Genomic DNA, 16,429 nt, shown 5'->3' on the forward strand with positions numbered 1-16,429 from the left:
TGGGAGACTCTCCAAGACCAGCAGTGTATGTCTCCCATTCAGTTGTCAGCAAGATGGTGTGGGAGTCAAGGGAAGTAAGCTTGGGCAAAGAGAAATTAAACTATGATGCAGGCCTGCTGAAACCACAGCCAGCCTGGCGGAGAGCTGTTGGATGATGATGGTAATGACATGTGAAGGCAAACACACTGTATACAAGAATTAACAGAATTAAAAGGGAAAATGGGTTGCATGGAATCCTTATCACCTCTCACCCACCAAAAAAATATGCTAGGTAACTAAAAGGACAAATAATTAATAGGAAATTTTAAAAAATAGTAGTAAAATGAATCATAAGCATAATGCAGTTTGCATCAGCTACACAACAGTCTCATATAGACCAAATATAATTTAAAGTGTGTGCAGACAAGAGGATAAAAGGAGACCTAAGAATGATGGTAATACTTGAAAAAGGTGGGGGAAAAAACCCTAAATATTTGTTCATCCATGTAAACTGGATTTAAGGTATAGCATCAACATATATATTTGGTAGGCAGTTCATGTGATAAAGTAAAAGACTGTAAATAAAAAGATATTAGCCAATAACTTCACATTTTAAAAATCATAAACTGGACTCAAATGATACTAGAAGCAGAGTTTAATAATTGAAAATTATTAATTTTTTAAACCTGTACTGACCTAAAGGAAGCCTTTAACATGAACTATTTATTGTACTTATATTGGACAAAATGAAAACATTTTACTGGGTTACACTAACTCTATTCAGTTTGCCTTAATCTAAGTAGGAATTATCATTAGCTATATATATATATATATATTTTTTTTTTAATTCCAAAGTATCAGATTTTTGACCATAAATTTTCTGAAAATAAAAAGATTAAATATTTGAATTAAAAAAGTCAACTTACCCTAAAAGCTTTCCACACATAATTTAAAGATTTGAATTTTGCTTTTTTTTTTTTTTTATTATGATCCCAGCAAATGTTACACTAGAGAAAATGATTGGGAAAATACAAATAGATTCATTAAAAACACAGGCTGATTATTCATTTCTACTACATTCATAAGTATGCAAAACAATTCAGTTATATTGCAAAGCTGTAATTCCTTTTCCTAACAAAGCATTACTTTATAAAACTGTAGTGTTGTACTGATTCAATTTTAATACAAAATACTTATATACATAATATAATATAAAAGTAAACTGTGGTATATAGTGCCTTCACAAGGGATCTATTAAGGCGCTTTACAAATATACCATTATATTGACCAAAATTACTTTTTGTTTTAGATTAAAACAAACAGGCTAAATGTTTTACTTTAAATACCAAAGGGATTTTTGTTTATTTTTGTTTATTAAAGAAAAATGTCTAAAGTACCTTAGGTAACAGCAGCAGCAATATCTAAAAATCCTCCCACTGTATTCTCTAATTTCAACATATTATTAAGTCAGAATAAATCATTTCCTCTCACAGTTTTGCACTTTGCAACAGCAGAAGGTTATAACTTTTTAAAAAAGTCAATTTCAAAGTGACTTCTTAGTCATACATTCTATAGTTTCTATTACAAATAAGGTAGAAAAGATATAGCAACAGGGCCTGCCTTCAGACATCACTGGACAATACATAACTGTATCTACAATTACATAATTACAGAACACATTTCATAAATACCATTGATATGCATAAAAGGGGAAAGTATAAGAAAGACAGCAAGTTTTTTTTTTTTAATGAGTGGCAAAATTATTTTAAAAAGAAAACATGATTGATCAGTGTTTTCACTCTATTTCAACTGAGAGCATACAGATTTTTGACATTGTTCTCATCTTTTTGGCAGGAAGCACCAGATTCCTACTGGAAGACTGGATATAGTTTGGGAATAAGTCAGCTCAATGTAGTTTTAATAGTTTGGGAATATGACAGTATATCCAAACTGTTAAAAAAATGCAGATACTAAAGGCTTGTACACTGCTTCATTTAAATACAAAAAGTTTATACTGTCAGAGAAAATTTAAAAGGATACAATATTTGTAGTGTCTGATACATCTGAGGAATAAGGGCAACACAGATTTTGTGGGGAGAGGGAGAAGACAGCACCTTAGTTTTTCTACAATGTAACTGTAACAAAGTTGGTTCTGTACTGTATTGCACCATAGTCCAGAAATAAAAACTAAATGGAAATTTCAATAAATCTGAGAAAGCCTGAAGAGCAAGGGGGTAACAACAAAAGTTCTTGAACTAATTTGTTTTGCATAGAATTTTATAGGACTAATCAAATGCTCCATGAAGTGAAGACTGCCATCTTACACAGTGCATTTTCTCACAATTCTGAGTAGAGGTCCTTCAAAATATTTCTATATTAAGCCTGTAACAAGTCAAACATGTTTGTTAGTGCCCTTAAAAGGGTGTGTTTAAAGTGGAGCGCTGTTCCAGAAAGAGAGGCATTCATAAGGATATCTTATCACACGGTACAGACCTTTCTCATCATAAATTATCAGTGTTTATACAAGATGTGCTAATCTGAGCACTAATCAGTAAATTTAAAGCAAAGTTCTTAATTTAATATATCAGTGTTCTTACAGGACAGAGGTTCATAACCAAGAGTTTGTGACAGGTTTCAACACATCCAACTGCATGCGACATCTTAGGCATGTTTACTGATGTGCATTTTCCTGGGAAGAGAGCCAATTTTCATCAGACTCTCGAAATGATCAATAACTGCCAAAGACCCACCATTACATAGTGGGTTATGCAGTGCTCTGAGAAGGCCACCTATAAAAACATTTTAAGTGTGAGCTAATTAATCTTTGCCCTCCCCAATTCAACTGGAACAGCTTTGCCTTTTTTTTTTGCCTTTAATTTTACTTATATATATGATTCCATTAGCTTTTATAAGTTTGAAAATCACTAAAATTATGCCTCTTATCCACAGATACTAAGTTTTGATAAAAAAAACTTCCCTACCAGTGGAGCTTAAGAAAAGCAAATAAAATATAAATTTTACTAATGTTAGAATAGAGCCCTTTTCCCCTTCCTAAAAGACAAGCTAAATGTATTTTGGTATGAAACAACAAGTTGTCCTTAAAACCTAAGTATTATATATAATAGTAATGCTGAAAAACATATTATTTAACTTTAAATAAGTTATGAGGTTTTGAATTTTCTACTATGACCACTATGTATTTTTTCCTAATTACTAATGGCCACCTTAATTAGGAGTTACATAATAATAATTTTTTTCACCAATTAATCTGACCATAGGTAAAATCCTGCCAAATAGCCAGACTTTCCTTTGCCAGTAACAGTCCATGTATGCAGCACTGTTTTGAAAGAGGAAATCTATAACATTATTGATGACATAATCCAAACTATCACTATATAGAAAAAGTACCCACAAGTAAGTTCTAATCAAAGTTTTATATGAAGTTGAAAATAATCTCTCTGCTTAACATGTGGAATTATTTCTTTTCTAATTTGAGTCAAAATGTGAAAGATCTTAGCTTTTAGTACTGAAACTTCTAATTTATGGCAGCTTTATTCCCTTTAAAAACTGAAAGCAGCATTAAAAATACCAGTATAGAAAGAAAAATGTAGTGATTTGCTTCTTTCAAAGCCATTAATTTTTGAGATATGTTAAAAAAATTAAATATTCTATAGAGGGGGAAAAAGATAAGCTGCACTATTTTTCATTTGGATGAGCATACTATATTTCATTTTTGTATTTCATATTTTGTATTCATATTCAACTTTGTATTTCTTATTTATCAAATGTGAATTATACAGATTATCATTAGCCTAGGAACACTCACCACCATGATGCCTTCATTTCTATAGCTTATTTTTTCCAAGAATAAAGTTACGGGGAAAGGGAGAAAAAAAAAAAAAAAAAACACCAGCTCTGTAAATGTGGGGTATATTTCATATTTGGTTAAAGCAAGATAAAACTAAAACTGTCTTTCAAAAAATTTTCAAAAATTCTTGTTTTTTAAAATTATTTAGCATTATGTACAAATAGATAACAGGCTTCTCCTTTTAAACAAAGCACTATTTTTTATTTTAAGTACTTTAAGTACCAAGAACTGACTATAATATTCAGCTCATAATTTATTTTCTTTATAACAAATTTTTTCTAAATTACTGATTAAAAAGGCTGGAATAAATTAATATTTAAAAGGATTTCCCATAATTTAGGAACATAAAATATTGTACACAGAGCAAACATACATAGCTCTGTCACATTTGCATAATTTTACTCTCAGAGCTTCAAAAAACCCTACGTTTCAGGCCTTTCTGCAAATTCTCATTACAATTATTTCCTAGCGTGTCAGACATACACTAGATCACGATTTTTCATCTCTGAGCCTGTGTGCTGATCATCTTCGTCTGACTGCTGCTCTGAGCCTTGTGAATTAATATATTCATATTCAATAGGTTTTGGATAATTATAAGGGTAGCCATTGTCATCAAAAAACCTCCGAAAGGTAAATTCATAGAAAGCATGTTCAGGGTGCTTCCCATTTTTATACCATCCGTTGAGAGTGTCGTTTACATTTTCTTCCTCATTATCATCACTCCGTAACTTGTCAGGATCAACAGGATCAAAATTTGATGTATCTGTTGGGTGTGTGATTTTAGGAATGTATGAAGCAGATTGCTGTCTCAGGTCACTGGAAAAATCAATTGTTTTAAAAAATGGATGAGCTTTTATTTCATCAGCACCATTCTTGCCTAAGCGATCTTCTGGTCCTCGGCAGAGTTTAATAATAAGATCAGAGGCTTCAGGACTCAGTTTAGCTTGCGGTGGGATGTGAAGAGATGTTTGCCAGTTGATAACCTTTAAAGGAGATTTTTAAAAATTAGAAGGAAAGAGGTAAGAAAAATTTCCTCCAAGTTTTATGTGAAGAAGTCTTACTGGACTATTTGTGTTTGTGTGTTTTTAAATAAATTGCATGGTATTTCACGTTCCTTACCTTTATTTTTTTGGTTTGTTTTTTGGCCACGCCACACAGCTTATGGGATCTTAGGTCCCTGACCAGGGATCAAACCCATGCCTCCTGCATTGAGAGTGCACAGTCTTAACCACTGGACTGCCAGGGAAGTCCGTGAAGTTATCGTACTTGCAAACTCTTTTTTTCTCTCTGCTGTTGAGACTGCATAATTTCTATCGATTTTTCTTTAAGTTCACGGATTCTGTCCTCTTGCCAACACCATACCACGTGGATTAGTGTAACTTCCTCGTACGTCTTAAAATCAAGTAACTGATTCCTCAGACTCTGTTCTTTTAAAAACTTGCTTTTGTTATCAGTTTCTTTGTCCACCCAAATGAATTTTAGAATTGGCTCACCTATTCGACTGATTTTTTCATATTACTTCATACCCTACAACTGTGCTAAACTCACTTATTAGTTCTATGGAGGTTTTCACAGATTGCCTGAGACTTTCAATATAGAAAATTATGCCACCTGTGAATAAAGCAAGTTTTATTTTTTTCTAACCTTTATGCTTTTTCATTGCTGTATTACACTGGCTAAGACATGCAGAACTATGCTGAATAAGACTCAGACCAGACATCCTTGCCTTGTTCTTAATCAAGCATCCAATTTTTCACACACACAGCACCCACACAAACATATATGTATTTCTACCTATGCATTTACTTACATATATACATATGTATTAAAATGAAGGCAAAATAAAGATAATTTCAGACAAATCTGACTCAAACCTGAGAGAATGTATTACCAGTAAACCTTTAACAAAAGAAATTCTGAAGGAAGTTTTAAATATAATTTATTAAATGAAGTGACAGACAGAAGTTATAATTTGAGGAGAGTGTCACAGAAAAAACAGTATGTCAAGACACGCTCAAAGAATGATTAAAAATGACCAGAAGTGAAACAGAAAGGAGGGAAACTTGTGAAACATGGGAGAGAAAGAAGGGCATTCCATACAGAGGGAATGGTATGAACAAAGAAACAGAGGAAAGACTCGGACTTTATAGACAAGGCCACTAAAAGGTTTCTTAAATGGGATAATTTGTGATCAAAATTGCGAGCAGCTTTTCATTTAAGTGCTAGGGAGATACAGACATTTGTTAGTAGTTTGGGGCAAGAATGTACGTGAAAGGAAACAAAGCCAGTAGTCAGTAGAAAGAATAAATTGGAATACATCTTCAAAAGGTACTAAAAACTTGTATGAGGAAGAACCATGAATGTAGTGTATGAATGAGGAAGGATATGAGGGTGGTAAACAGTCACATGGTGGAAACCACACGTGGAATTTTACTGGGTTCCTATATCCTTACAAGCTCATTCTTTAATTATAAATTAAGATGCTCTAAATAAAGGACTGATAAAGGTGTATGGTAATGGGGCTTCATAACAATTATTTTGGGTACAGATTCTACACCTTACCTTCACTTGTGTTTCAAATGGTGTCTGTGCCAAGAAAGGAGGCTGTCCCACCAACATTTCAAAAAGAATGACACCAACACTCCACCAATCACACAACTGTGTATAACCTAAAATCAGACACCAAATTTATGGTTATTCATAAGCACTTTTGAAAAAACTGCTCAGAATGAGTATAATCAAAATTAATATTAAATCACCAATTTATACTATAGAATTAATACTTTTATTGTAAACCTGAACCATTAGCCATATTCTCCTGTAAGTTTCTGCTGGTCTACAGGCACACTGAGATTCTTTATAAGACAAGTGTTCTACCTGTTCGTAACAAGACTTCAGGCGCAATATAATTAGGAGTCCCAACCAAAGAATGTGCGAGACACCGCTGGTGCTGGCGTGCAGCTCTCCGCTCCAGCGGTTTCAGTCTATCACCACATCGACAGTTAGAGGGGTCACCCCATTCATTACTGAAATCCATGCTATCTTGCCGTGGATGGTCACCTGTACAGTAAAATAAATACATAAATAAAAACAACAAGAGTAAACCTGTTTAATCTTTAGACATCGTAGTTTATAGTTAACAACACTTCCCCGTGTTGACAAGCTAAGACACAATGTATGCCAAATCACTGATGGTGTGCTTATTAATAACTAGACACTGTACTCTTGAAATACCAATAGGACAAGGTCTTACACTAAGAAAAATTAGCCTAAGATGCAGTAATTTACTCAACAATAAATGATGACAATAAAAGTTATTGAGTAGGCAGGACTGAGAATTTGTTATTCAGGCTGCTCTCCAATACTATTCTGGACAAAGTTTCAAACAAATTAGATTTGTGTTTCATTTATTCAGCAAATGACAACAATAACAATAAAGACAATATTCTTCTCTCAGGCAGGTTATCTGTAGGGGAAAAATATAACAAATACATATGTTTTTAAGATAATAGTGATGCGTCCCGTACAGAGAATCAACATGCACTGCTATGGCAAATGTGCTGAGGTGACATTTGTTTAAAAAAAAAAAAGAGGAACTCAACAATATGAAAACCACACAAGGCATTCTACACACAACAGTACTAGAGAGGACCAGTGTGGTTAGTAAAGGGAAGAATGGAACGAAATGGAGCAGGAGACAGCGCACATGGGTTTTACAAGCAAAAGAAACAGTTTGCCTTTTACTCCCAAGTACAGTGAAGATACTGGAATATATATATATATGTATTTATACATATGAATATACTTACATATATACGTAAGTATTAAATGAAGGCATTTCTTTTTAAACACGTATCAGACCTTTTCATTATCTTGAAGTGATGAAAAGGTCTGATACATGTTTTAAAAAGAAAACTTTTAACTGCTGTATAGAGAATAGATTATAGGGAGGACAAAGGTGAAAGAGAGACCAGGTAAGAGGCTGTTACAGTTAAGTTTGGACTATGATGATAATAGTGCAGATGGAGAAAAGTGAACACATTTAGAATCAAGGCTGGGTGGTGGTAGTACAATTTACCAAAAGGGAGGGGAACAAATAGGGAGGGGGAGAAATTAAGAATCGTTTATTAGCAGTGTTAAGTTTGAAAGGCCTATTAGGAATCCTTGTGAAAGGGGGAGGACATTTCTGAAGAGAGATTTGGAAGTCATTGATGCAGAGATAGTAATTAAAGCTATGAATGGATGAAATCACCTAGGGGAAAAAAGTCTGAAATTAACCTAACTGTAATAAACAACTGGGATGTTTGATTAAAATATAATTTCTACCCTCCAGTGGAGATTTTTCAATCAGAAGACTGGAATAGAGCCTAAGAATCATATTTTTAAGATAAGCCCCAGATAAGATTCAGGTAAATATGGGGAGATATTAAATTACACTAACCTGAACATTAAAGTAGGTTCAGCTATCTTAAGTTCTATCCATTTAATGTAATCTGCTTGTGTTCACAAGAAACACTGGAGGCAATAATACTTACCTCAGAGGATTGCTGTGAACATTAAATTAGAATATATATAAAGCACCTAATCATGGTAAGTATTCAACAAATGTTAGATTGACTTACACTTCCATTAGTGCTTGGAGGGATCTTGGTGAGGCAGTGTGGTATAGCAGAAATAACATGGGCCCTGTAAGCAGACAAACCTGGGTTCAAAGCCTAGCCCTTACACTTATTTTCTGTCCGACCATGGGCAAATTTCTAACTTAGCCTCAGGTTCTTCACTCTGCCTCACAATGACATTGTGAGGATTAAAGAGAATCATGTACATAAAGTGTTTAAACAAGCTCTGTAACAGTCATACAATGGAATCCTAAAGAGCTGTGAAAATAAATGTTATATGCAGGAACACAGATGAACCTCACACAAATATAGGAAGCCAACATAAAGAATGATTACATTTAAATAAAGGTCCAAGAGTAGGCAAAATGAAGTAATATGTTGTTCAGGGACATGCATAAAAGTATACAGAAAAGGAAAGAACTGATTATGGAGTTTTGAAATAAAGGTTAACTCTATGGAGGAAGGAAAGTGCAGTGATTGTTTTGGGACTTCAAAAATACTAATAATCTAGTTCTTAAGCTGAGTGGTGTGTAGGGGGCTTCATTTAAAAATTATTTTCAAATTGTGTATGACAGAAAACCACAAAATTCTGTAAAGCAATTATCCTTCAATTAAAAAATTATTTTCAAATGGTTATTTGTCTGACACATTTCACAGTAACAAAATGTAAGGAGATTAACTCAAAAATGTTAATGACATTTAGAAATAATTAATTCTAACACACACTTTCATTTTATAAATCTAAGTATCTAAAGGATTCACTCACATTTATCCAATGGAGTTAAGACCTGACTCAGGACTTCTGGCTCCCATCCAGGGATAATATCATCTTATATTTTATTACACTAATAAGTCATACGAACATGTACAAATTTTATGATTTTACTCACCACTCTGGTAGTACTTAGAGTCATGTGTCCATCTGAAGCCAGTGCAGAGGCCAAAGTCAGTCAATTTAATATGACCATCACGATCAATCAAAATGTTATCAGGTTTAATATCTCTATGAATAAAACCCATTTTATGAACACTTTCAACTGCACAGGTAAGTTCTGCTATGTAGAATCGTGCCAGATTTTCTGGAAAAATGCCCATTCTAATTAATAGGCTCATCATATCACCCCCAGGAATATAGTCCATTACAAAGTATAAATTGTCTTTGTCTTGGAATGAATAATAAAGACGAACTACCCATTCGTTGTCAGCTTCAGCCAGGATATCTCTCTCAGCTTTGACATGAGCAACTTGATTTCGAAGCAGAACATCTTTCTTTCGAAGAGTTTTTGTTGCATACAAAGCCTTGGTATCTACTTTTCTCGCTAGACAGACTTCACCAAATGCTCCTATTCCTAATGTCTTTATCTTCACAAACATAGACTTGTCCATTTTAGCCCTCTTAAGACGGATGTAATTAGACTCTTTTTGGCAAAGCATCTTTCTCATTTGATCTTGGGCATCTTGAGATAATCCAACCTAGGCAAATAAACTAAATATTAAATAAGGAATTATCTTCTATACTAAATATTAAGAAATTGCTTGGAAAAAGTTCAGGCATATATTTAAAGGTTAAATGCATAATAATTTTTAATAAAGCATGTTAGAAATCTAGAATATATTTCAGAGAAAATTAATTATCAAAAGTGCAGCATAAGGGATAGTTAACAGGATACCCAAGGTGAATACATATGCAGAGTCTGCTGTGGAGAGCAAAGAGAAGATGCTATCAACAGTCAGCTTTCTACTCCTCTCTAATGCACTAAAAAAGTTCCCAATGTGCAATCACCAAACACGTTAACATGCACCCTCATCTATCTCTCCCTGCACATTCATCCCAGACTACATCATCAGATTGCTTTCATTATATGCATCTACTTGTGGAATGCCTATGTCTCAAATATTCTCATTTTGGTCTTCATGAAAAGAAATTCTTCACTCCAGGTTCATTTATTCTAAAAAACTGATGTATTAAGAACAAAAGAATATCTTCTCTAATCTACCCACTCACTAATAAGTCAGTCTTTCATCTTTTTCAGGGCATTAGAGAAAGGGTAGGACTCACAGCCATCACTAACACAAAATGCACAGAGTATGTCCTACCTTATTTCAAAGGGACTACTTGTTTGATTATAAGGTATCTTTTAGATATTTTGGAACATTTCAAAGAAGAGTCAGTGTGACTTATGAAGATACCAAAAAAAACCCCAGATAAAAACAAAAACCAAAAACCAATGTCTAAGTAGACATGGAATACCTGGATTTAGAAGGAAAGAACAGTCTATTTATGACTAGTTAATAAAGGATTAATTTAAGAATCTAAATAGAAAAGGAATTTGTTTTGAAAAGTAGATAACTCTAGAAACGCAAGACTAATTAAAATACAGCAACCTCATGCTTCTGTTAGAATAAGCATTTGCATGCAAAATCTTTTAAGAAGGGTGGCATGCCAGACTTAGTAAACAACTGTTTCTCTTAAAATCTTACTTGCCTACACAGTAATGGAGGCTACAGAAGTCAGCAAAGCTTCCAACACCATAAAAGTTTAAATCAGCTATTAGTGAAAGTGAAGAGGAAAAAGGAAAAATAAACTAAGAAAATACATACAGACAGACTTTAGTAAGAAATCCTAAGAGCTAAATACAGATAAGCCATATAGGTTATTATGGTATTTCTCACAATAAAATTCAGTTTATAGCAAGAGTAACTATACCATGAAGTCAGATCCAGAAAAATCATTTTAAAAGAACAGCTCTCTCAAATGTCATGAGAAACTTTAACACAAATGAGCCTCTTGGATTTGGGGCAGTAGATCTAAGACTGGGAGTCAAACCTCTGACTTTAAACATGTGATAAAAGTAACAACAGTACCACCGTAGTATCTAATGAAGAGAGTTACATGGAATCACAACAGATATTAATCTAAAGTGTCTAATTATTCTGATCTCCTTTTTAGTAGATTTTAATAATTTCAGGACATTTTTCTAGTACATTAAAAAAATAAAATTAGAAGGGGAAATAACTGAAAGGAGATGTCTCTGATACTTTTAATAAGACCAACCTGATGAATAAACCCCTAAGCCCCAAAACAACTATAAGTAAAAATAAATGTTTCATAACTTTATCAAGAGATAGGGCTCAGATATTTCTGGTTTATTTTAAAATGTAAGATAATATATAAACTCTAGAAAATAACTCTTGCTTCAGTTTCCATTAAAGGGATTATGTATACCTAAACTGCATACTGCAAATTATACTTTACTTAATTTATTACAATTTTATTATAGAAAATTCTGAGTAAATCCTGAAATGCTAAAATAAAATGGTATAATCTAAAGTACTGTTTACTGACTTTTAAATGATAATACATTTAGCATAAAAAGAAAAATACTAGACCACAGTATTTTAAAATAAACACCAAGCAAATGCATCATCAAGTATAAAAACAGAAAATTTTAAAGGTTTTATACTCAGCCATGAAAGGAATGAAACAATGCCATTTGCAGCAACATGGATGGACCTAGAGACTGTCATACAGAGTGAAGTCAGTTAGAAAAAGAAAGACAAATATAATGTTGCTTACATGTGGAATCAAAAAAAAATGCTACAAATGGACTTATTTACAAAACAGATCTAGAGTTATAGATGTAGAAAACAAACTTACGGTTACCAGCAGGGTAAGGAATAAGCTGGGAGACTGGAACTGACATAGACACACTACTAATATTACACAGAGAACCAAAAAGGGCCTACTGTAGGGCACATGGAACTCTACTCAATATTCCACAATGGCCTACATGGGGAAAGAATCTAAAAAAGAGTGGGAGTATGTATATGAATAACTGATTCACTCTGTTGTACAACTGAAACTAACACAACATTGTAAATCAACTTCATTCCAATAAAAATAAAAAATAATAATATAAAAAAGTTTTACCCGCATCATTTCGTTCTCTAATTGTTTTTTACGATGCAGACGTTGCTGATGAGATTTGAGCACATTTTCTACATGTTGCTCCATGAAGAATTTAAATGCCTGAGGAGAATAACTTTGAATACGAGATTCCCTTCGCTCTTCATCTTTCTTGTTTTTCCTAACGGTGATAGGTGAAGTGGTAATCTGTTTCTTTTCTTTATCTCCAGTATCAACATTGTCATAACTTTTTTCACTCTCATCTTCCTTAGGCAAGTTTGGCTGATCCTCTTTGCTAGACTTACTGACTGATTCATATGGAGGAACAGATGGGTTTTGGTGTAGCAGATGCTTGGGATAAGGTGGTGGCGGACCTTGATAGTTTGGAGCTTCAGCAACAGGTGGCATAACGGTCATATTTGAAGAGGTACTCTCAGGAAAAGGACTAGGTTGAACACTCTGAACGGGCTGTGGTATCCAAGAAGGGTGTGTAGGTGCTAAAGCAGTCTGCAGCTCTGGTTTCAATACACGTATACTTTTCACAGGCTGTTGAATGGGAGCTGGTGTAATAGCAGTGACTGTTGTAGCCGAAGGCTGAGAATTAGCAGAATGACTTGTTCTGTTTCCTAATGGGTTATTAAAAGAATTTGACCTCACTGGTATGTTAGGTTGCCAAGGAGGGATTTCATGTCCGCTGCTTGGGGATGACTGGGCAGGAGCAGATGATGACTGAGGCCAAGTTGTTTGCAGTCCAGGTACATTAATGTTATAAAGTTCCATGTTATGACTATTTCTGTTTGGCACCATCATAGCTTGAGGAATGTTCCCATTTGTGTATGACGACGGAGCAGCAGAACCCCCTGCTTGTAAAGCAGAGGGGCTTTGTCCATTAGTTGGGGTCAGAGGATATGGAGGGGGTGGCTGCCGATTGACAGCGCCAGCAGGGACAACATTCTGGTGCATCATAAAGTCAGTCTGACCGCTACCATTCTGAATTCCAGGTCTCCCGGGTGGAAAATTAAATTTGTTAGAACTCTGCATGATGATTGGCTGTCTGCCAACAGGAACAGCATTCATGCCTCTCTGTCCCTGATTAGGAGGATTCATCGGGGACGTGCTAAGAGGTGGTGGAGGATAGCCCTCCTGCCAGGCTCCAGGTGGAACGGGAGAGATTCGGGAGATGACGTAGTCCATGTTCCCAGAGTAGCGCTTTGTTTGAGAGTTTGGTTCCCATGATGGGGGAGGCGGCGTTGTACCTCTTGGAGGGGGAGTCTGGCCTCTTGGAGGTGGCGGGGGAGTGACACTCCTTACTTGAGGAGGCGGCGGGGGGTTCACTCTCTGTCCATTGCTAGGATGAGCTTGAGTAAACGCTGTGATACCAGATCCTGACAAAGGTCTTCCTACATCTGTCTGTGAGTTGGGACTTTCAGAACGGTACGCTACACTTTCTCCTAGTGGTGGACCATGTCTCTGAGGAACTAAGGATTCTTTAGAACCCTTCCAGCTTTGTTTGCGGTTAATTGATTGTTGCACACTCCCTATGGGAATAAAACAGAAAAAAGCAACATGCTTTTTAACCTCCTACTTTTGAAAAATTTAGCTTGGAATTCTAAGGCTACTAAAAGATAATACTCTTTCAAGAATTACAAAAATAAAATTTCAGCTTGTGGTTTTATATTTTAAAATTTTATCCATTTTTGACTAGGTAATACTTTCTCAGAGCTTAAAATTCAGGCAGTACAAAAGGACACTGATCTCTGTCCCTTAGCCAACCAATGTCACTGAAGGTAACCAAGGTCATCAGTAAGATATTTCAGGAATACACAAGTAAACAGTACTAGAAAGGGGAAAGGAAACCCTCCTACACTGTTGGTGGGAATGTAAACTGGTATAGCCACTGTGGAGATTCATCAAAAAACTAAAACTAAGAGTTGCCACATGATCCAGCAATACCACTCCTGGGTATGTATTTAGACAAAACTGTAATCTGAAAAGATGCATGTACCCAAATGTTCACAGCAGCACTATTTACAATAGCAAAGACAATAAGGAAACCTAAGTGTCCACTAACAAGTGAATAAATAATGTAGTGTACAGAGGAGCTACCCCTGGCCAGAGGTCAGGGGCGGCGGCCAAGAGGAGCTACCCCACGCCCAAGGTCAGGGGAGGCAGCCAAGAGGAGCTACCCTGCACCCGAGGGAAGGGGCAGCAGCCGAGAGGGGCCACCCCGTGGCCGAGATGGCCTACCCCACACCCGAGGGAAGGGGCGGCGGCCGAGAGGAGCTCCCCCACGTCCGAGGTAAGGAGCAGCGGCTGCGCTTTGCTGGAGCAGCCGTGAAGAAAGACCCCGCGTCCGAGGTAAGAGAAACCCAGGTAAGACGGTAGGCACTGAAAGAGGGGATCAGGGGGCAGACAGACTGAAGCTACAGTCACGGACAACTAGCCAATCTGATCACATGGACCACAGCCTTGTCTAACTCAATGAAACTATGCCATGCTGTATGGGGCCACCCAAGACGGACCAATCATGGTGGAAAGGTCTGACAGAATGTGGTCCAATGGAGAAGAGAATGGCAAAACACTTCAGTATTCTTGCCTTCAGAACCCCATGAACAGTATAAAAAGGCAAAAAGATAGGACAATGAAAGAGGAACTTCCCGGGTCAGTAGGTGCCCAATATGCTACTGGAGATCAGTGGAGAAACAACTCCAGAAAGAATGAAGGGATGGAGCCAAAGCAAAAATAACACCCAGTTGTGAATGGGACTGGTGATAGAAGCAAGATTCAATGCTGTAAAGAGCAATATTGCATAGGAACCTGGAATGTTAGGTCTATGAATCAAGGCAAATTGGAAGTGGTCAAACAGGAGATGACAAGAGTGAACATCGACATTCTAGAAATCAGTGAACTAAGATGGACTGGAATGGGTGAATTTAACTCAGATGATCATTATATCTACTACTGTGGGCAGGAATCCCTTAGAAGAAATGGAGTAGCCATCATAGTCAACAAGAGAGTCCGAAATGCAGTACTTGGATGCAATCTCAAAAACGACAGAATGATCTCTGTTCATTTCCAGGGCAAACCACTCAATAACACGGTAATTCAAGTCTATGCCCCGACCAGTAACACCAAAGAAGCTGAAGTTGAACAGTTCTATGAAGACCTACAAGACCTTCCAGAACTAACACCCCCAAAACATGTCCTTTTCATTATAGGGGACTGGAATGCAAAAGTAGGAAGTCAAGCTAGCCGGAAGAGCTCAGTTAGGAGAGCGTTAGACTGAAAAGTAGGAAGTCAAGAAACACCTGGAGTAACAGGCAAATTTGGCCTTGGAGTACAGAATGAAGCAGGGCAAAGGTTAATAGAGTTTTGCCAAGAGAACACACTGATCATAGCAAATACCCTCTTCCAACAACACAAGAGAAGACTCTACACATGGACATCACCAGATGGTCAACACCGAAATCAGATTGATTATATTCTTTGCAGCCAAAGATGGAGAAGCTCTATACAGTCAGCAAAAACAAGACCAGGAGCTGACTGTGGCTCAGATCATGAACTCCTTATTGCCAAATTCAGACTGAAATTGAAGAAAGTGGAGAAAACCACTAGACCATTCAGGTATGACCTAAATCAAATCCCTTACGACTATACAGTGGAAGTGAGAAGTAGATTTAAGGGACTAGATCTGATAGACAGAGTGCCTGATAAACTATGGATGGAGGTTCATGATATTGTACAGGAGACAGGAATCAAGACCATCCCCAAGAAAAAGAAATGGCAAAAAAGCAAAATGGCTGTCTGAGGAGACCTTACAAATAGCTGTGAAAAGAAGGGAGGTGAAAAGCAAAGGAGAAAAGGAAAGATATACCCATTTGAATGCAGAGTTCCAAAGAATAGCCAGGAGAGATAAGAAAGCCTTCCTCAGTGATCAATGCAAAGAAATATAGGAAAACAATAGAACGGGAAAGACTAGAGATCTCTTCAAGAAAATTAGAGATACCAAGGGAACATTTCAGGTAAAGATGGGCTCAATAAAGGACAGAAATGGTG

The 16,429-nt window shown here is 36.1% G+C and overlaps 1 protein-coding gene across 3 annotated transcripts in view; it reads right to left on the minus strand.

Moving 5' to 3' along the window:
• Positions 1–611: 611 nt before the first annotated feature.
• Positions 612–16,429, minus strand: part of LATS1 (large tumor suppressor kinase 1) — a 38,684-nt gene continuing 22,866 nt past the window's right edge. Inside the window, exons 4-8 of one of the 3 annotated variants that reach the window (XM_043457123.1) lie at positions 12,398–13,911; positions 9,357–9,939; positions 6,725–6,907; positions 6,410–6,516; positions 612–4,830 (exon numbers count right to left, since the gene is read on the minus strand). In XM_043457123.1, the coding sequence (XP_043313058.1) occupies positions 4,321–4,830; positions 6,410–6,516; positions 6,725–6,907; positions 9,357–9,939; positions 12,398–13,911 (2,897 nt within the window). In that variant the 3' untranslated portion in view covers positions 612–4,320. Of the gene's footprint in view, positions 4,831–6,409; positions 6,517–6,724; positions 6,908–6,956; positions 8,534–9,356; positions 9,940–10,951; positions 11,015–12,397; positions 13,912–16,429 lie in introns of those variants that run through there. The other 2 variants (XM_043457124.1, XR_006267216.1) reach the window with 2 other exon arrangements.

This window comes from Cervus canadensis, chromosome 33, assembly GCF_019320065.1.
Source record: "Cervus canadensis isolate Bull #8, Minnesota chromosome 33, ASM1932006v1, whole genome shotgun sequence".
NCBI classification, from domain to species: Eukaryota; Metazoa; Chordata; class Mammalia; order Artiodactyla; family Cervidae; genus Cervus; species Cervus canadensis.